Raw genomic sequence first — 4,987 nt, 5'->3', positions numbered from 1 at the left:
GCTGCTCTAATTTGAAGCTTTTTGGAGCTCCGATCTTGTGTACAAAAGCTATTATTTCCTCACGAAATTTCACACGCAGCTATTTTTTAAAAAAAAAGGAGAATGACCCTCGGTCTCTGCATTTAGGCGATGCATACGGCCACATTTCACACGGAGCTATAGGACACCCAAACATGTTGTTGCTAAGCATTTTTTTTCTATTGTTTTCGAACTTACCGTTCATCCATCCAGATGCACGTGAGCTCGGTGACACAAAGGATACGTGTCGTCTAACCACGCAGGGAGGGAGGCGGCACGTGCCAGACCCGGGAGGGAAACGTCGACCGCTAGCTCGAGCACCACCGTTTTTGGTTTTGGTTCAAATGGCCACCAATCTCTCACGTCACTGCATGTCTGCATCTGCATGATCTCCAGCTCCACGCCCGTCCAGGCGGTGCCGCTGTAGCCGTGCGCCCGGGGACACGATTCATGGCCGTATGCATCTTTCTGATGCAGAGGCCGGGGAATTCCCCCTTTTCGAAAAAAAAATCTTGCCCGCGCGTCCAACTGCGGCCGTCGTCCGCTGAATGCTACGCGCATGATCGTCCAACAGACAAAGCCGAGCTTCAAGCCCGCTGCGCTGCGCCCAGGAGAAGAGACACTGCCAAAGCGGGAGCTCAGCACTAGCAGCAGTAACAACCAACCAAAACCAAGCAGCTAACCATGTCATACGGCCAACAATTCAAGATACGCGAGGTGCCCCCGATCGTGCAGGAGCTGGTGGCCGGCGGCGTGCAGGAGCCGCCGGGCCAGTACGTGGTCCCCGAGCAAGACCGTCCGGCCGCGGCGGCGGTCTCGGAGATACCCGAGCCCATCCCCGTCGTCGACCTCAGCCGGCTGTCCGCCAACAGCGCCGACGAGCTCGCCAAGCTGCAGTCCGCCTTGCAGAACTGGGACCTCTTCCTGGTAAATTTATTCTCAAACTTCTTTCGGTTTTCTTGTCGTCGTGTGATGTGATGAAGTGGTCATTTCGATCTTTCTCCAGGCCGTTGGACATGGAATGGAGCCTGGTTTTCTTGCCGAGGTGACGAAGGCTGTGAGGGAGTTCTTCAAGCTCCCGCTAGAAGAGAAACAGAAGTACTCGAACATTGTCGACGGTGAGAAGATGAGCTCGGATGGGTACGGCAACGACATGGTCGTCGTGGAAAATCAGGTGCTTGACTGGAACGACCGGCTCAGCCTCCTGGTGGAACCCGAGTCGGAGAGAGCCTATGCACTGTGGCCAACGCAGCCACCTTCTTTCAGGTCCGTGCCCTCTAGGTTTTTGCCATGATCTGTTCAGTGGAGTTGGAAACTCCGACCTGTTGGCATTGAGATTCACCGAAAAACAGCGTAAGTAGTTTCATTTTTAGGTTTCCACTGGAATCAACATATACTACATATCTTCATTAATTCAGAAATACATATCCTTCCAAAAAACGTGCTGCTAGATCTTTTAATCTTTATTTAATACACTTATGCATACAGAATATCAAGATTCTAGTATAATGTCATAATAAATCTTAGACTTGTCATGAAACCTATACAACCAGTTATGCATGTAAACGGCAATAATCCGCTTATGACTTCACCCAAGCATACAAGGACAGATGCAATGAAAGAAGGAAAAAGTAGCTCCGCAACTCGCCCAATTACAACTCGTCTTACTATCTGATCTTTCTAGAAGTATTTTGGGCCTCTAAGCACTTTCTTGCTTGGCACTACTCCAATGAATGAACTTCGATTCAGACTGTGCTGGGACCCCATTGGCTGCATTTCAAGAAGTAATATGGCTGAGAAATTATCTTCTCTGTCTCGATGTGACTAAGCATGCCTATGAGACAATGGTCAAATATGTCCTTGCTTTATTATCAACTTTTGAGTTTTTCTTACAAGTTGAACAATAAAAAAGACGCCAGGTCATTACATATCAATATAGATTGGTGAGTATATTTTCAAATTGCAATCCATGATAAAAACCCTAAACTGACGAGTAACCGATTCAATACATTTCTCTTATCATCCATAGTATATTGTGTTGCGCAGAGACATTCTATGCGAGTACACAGTCCGATGCAGACCGGTGGCAAACCTTATGCTGCAAAACCTAGCCAAGCTTCTCAATTTACAGGAGGAATACTTGACAACCATGCTCGGTGAGAAGTCCTTAACCCAAGCTATAATCAACTACTACCCTCGGTGCCCCAAGCCGGACCATGTCTTGGGCCTTAAGCCCCATACCGATGCTTCGATGATCACGGTCAACTTCATTGATGACGATGTTAGCGGGCTCCAGCTGCAGAAGAATGACATATGGTACAACGTGCCCATCGTCCCAAACGCATTGGTTGTGAACATAGGGGATGTAATGGAGGTAACTTTATTGTGTCCGTTGGTAGTTGGCTATATAGTTTGTAACTTTGTATGATCCCGTCTTGTACATTGTCAAGCTAAGATATATATGCATCTCCCTGTTTCATCCTAGTGCATGTATGCAGGTAGTGAGCAACGGGTTGTTCAAAAGCCTAGTGCATAGGGTCGTGACCAATGCGGAGAAAGAGCGCTTGTCGTTGGTGATGTTCTACGAGTTGGACCCAGAGGCGGAGATTGAGCCGGTGCCAGAGCTGGTGGATGACAAGAGACCTAGACGGTACGGGAAGATGAAGAGCAAGGACTACCTAGCGAAATTCTTTGACACTTATGCAACAGGGAAACTAGCCATCGACTCCATGAAGATCTGAATTAGGATTCCAATGCGAATAAGTTTGGAGAGGGTATGCTCGTGTATGTGAGCGACTTCGATTGTACTGTGTAAAAAAGAAAGTTCATTGAGTACTATGGTCATGTTTCTTCCAATGACCAGTTTGTAACGAGTTAATAAATGGGCTTGGCCCATGAAGAATTTCTGAAATTTCTAATGTAAATCTCAAAAGGGCCATGTGTAAATGGTGAGTGGAGGCGTAATCTTTAGTCGCAGCCCGAAAGTGGAGGAGGTATGAGACCAACCTAAATAGTGGAGTCTTCCGCGTCTCCACTAGGTGATGGGTATGAGGATGGCAAGAGAACACCACACGCGTGCGCTTGCCTTGCCTGGCCTAGGCTAGGGCCAGGGTGCAGGGCGCGGGCGTGTGACATGCGTGTGAATGGTCCACCGAAATCCAGTCCATAGACTTGCAGGAGCGCGGATTACTTTTGCCATTTTATTTTTTTGATGTTTTGACAGCCAATTTTAGGATCGCGGATTCCTTTTGCCATTTTATTTTTTGATGTCTTAACCGACAAGTTCATTGTTTTCTTGTTCGGTAAGTTTACGATTTGGAAACCAAGCCATTTTGAGATCGTGATCGCGACCCGATATAGGGTCGGTTCTCCTATATATACGACTTACCGTCCACGACCAAAGACACACCGGAAAAAAAGAGGGTTTTGCCTCATCTTGCAACTTGCGCTGCCACTGTAATCTACTCCATGGTGAATGTCGGTGAGCATTGGCGAGCGGGTCTCCGGAACCTCTCGCCCTTGTGATCCTACACCGGAAGAGGGAGAATTAGGGTTTGGGAAAGCGCTTCATGCGATTACTCAAGTTTGCCATCACAGGTTGTCTTCCATCCAGGTTGTCTTCATGCGATTACTCGTATTTGTTCGCTGTTTTCCTAGTTCTTTTGGATTTCTTTCAACATCCACGTTCATGAACAAGTAGAACAAGAGCGAGAAGAGAAAGAAACATAAAAGGTGCGAGATGAAGAAGAACATCACGAACACTTGGTGAGGATTAAGAAGCCAATGGGAAAGAACAAGGCGTCCGGGGAGAAGGGATGAGATAGGTGGGAGGATGGGGACCAGATGCATTGAATAGATGTAGTTGGCTATTGTTCATTGAGGTGGATAGGCTCTGGCTGCTACACATGACAGAACTTCTGACCAGTGGGAATAGAACCGTGTGGAATTAAAGACTGATATACGCCAAAGCAAATGAGAATACGAGATGATAAAGTTTGCAGTACAGTGTGGTTAATATAGTGGTTGAGGATCCCAAGACACATGAACAGATATGACTCGAGTGGGCAGCGTCGCTGACGGTGTCCTGGACTAGGGGGCACTCACCACGTCATCTCTCGATCTGTTGGAGTGGGCCGAGGACCCCCATGGCCGTATACTCATGGACCAGTTCGGACAACTACCGCATACATGGAAGATTTTATAAGACTTGGTGATCAAGACAAGGACTCCTCCCCACCGGCGTATTCGGCTAGGACTCTTGTTATCCTAGGCCTCTGGTGCATTATATAAACCGAGGCCAGACTAGTCGATAGATATATACAGACAATCATACCATAGGCTAGCTTCTAGGGTTTAGCCTTTCCGATCTCGTGGTACATCAACTCTTGTAATACTCATCATCAAGAATAAATCAAGCAGGATGTAGGGTTTTACCTCCATCAAGAGGTCCCGAACCTGGATAAAACTTCGTGTCCCCTGCCTCCTGTTAAGATCCGCCTTAGAAGCACAGTTCGGGACCCCCTACCCGAGATCCGCCGGTTTTGACACCGACATTGGTGCTTTCATTGAGAGTTCCGCTGTGTGATCGACAAAGGGATCGATGGCTTGTCTGCGGATTAACTGCGACGTCGACATCTTCATCACCGGCTCGCCTGGTCACCTTGGCTCGACCGAGGACTGTGCCCTACCTCCGATCATCATGTTCGGATGAGGGCCTGCATCAACATCAACTCCGATCCCTATCAAGATCATGGAGGAATCATCCAGGGAGCCCGGGGGCTCAACGTCAACATTGCCCTCGGGCGACCGTGCTGTTTTTCTAGACAACGAACTTGTATCCGCCGCCACCGCCTCCTCGAGCGTCGATTTGACGATTGCTCCGGTGGAATAGTGCAGAATTACTTCTACAACAGCCATGCAAAATTTCGTCGAGTTCCGATGGAGGAATCTCTGACAATCTATGATATAC

General features: G+C 48.0%; 1 protein-coding gene across 1 annotated transcript; it reads left to right on the top strand.

The window, feature by feature from the left end:
- Nucleotides 1-702: 702 nt before the first annotated feature.
- LOC119316536 (protein SRG1-like) lies at nucleotides 703-2,781 on the top strand. Its single transcript, XM_037590860.1, has 4 exons — nucleotides 703-945; nucleotides 1,025-1,284; nucleotides 2,065-2,392; nucleotides 2,517-2,781. Exons 1-4 carry the CDS (start codon nucleotides 703-705, stop codon nucleotides 2,757-2,759), a joined length of 1,074 nt encoding a protein of 357 aa, XP_037446757.1. The 3' UTR covers nucleotides 2,760-2,781.
- The last annotated feature ends 2,206 nt before the right edge of the window (nucleotides 2,782-4,987 follow it).

The sequence above is a fragment of the Triticum dicoccoides genome, chromosome 6A (genome assembly GCF_002162155.2).
Source record: "Triticum dicoccoides isolate Atlit2015 ecotype Zavitan chromosome 6A, WEW_v2.0, whole genome shotgun sequence".
Lineage (NCBI taxonomy): Eukaryota > Viridiplantae > Streptophyta > Magnoliopsida > Poales > Poaceae > Triticum > Triticum dicoccoides.
The sequence above is the reverse complement of the archived record's forward strand: the minus strand, read 5'-3'. Positions and strand labels throughout refer to the sequence as shown.

Bases quoted from the DNA above. Each gene is read 5' to 3' on its own strand.
- LOC119316536 (XM_037590860.1), top strand. From the start codon at position 703: ATGTCATACGGCCAACAATTCAAGATACGCGAGGTGCCCCCGATCGTG. The intron at 946-1,024 runs GTAAATTTATTC...ATCTTTCTCCAG, and splicing joins AGAACTGGGACCTCTTCCTG to GCCGTTGGACATGGAATGGA. The intron at 1,285-2,064 runs GTCCGTGCCCTC...TGTGTTGCGCAG, and splicing joins ACGCAGCCACCTTCTTTCAG to AGACATTCTATGCGAGTACA.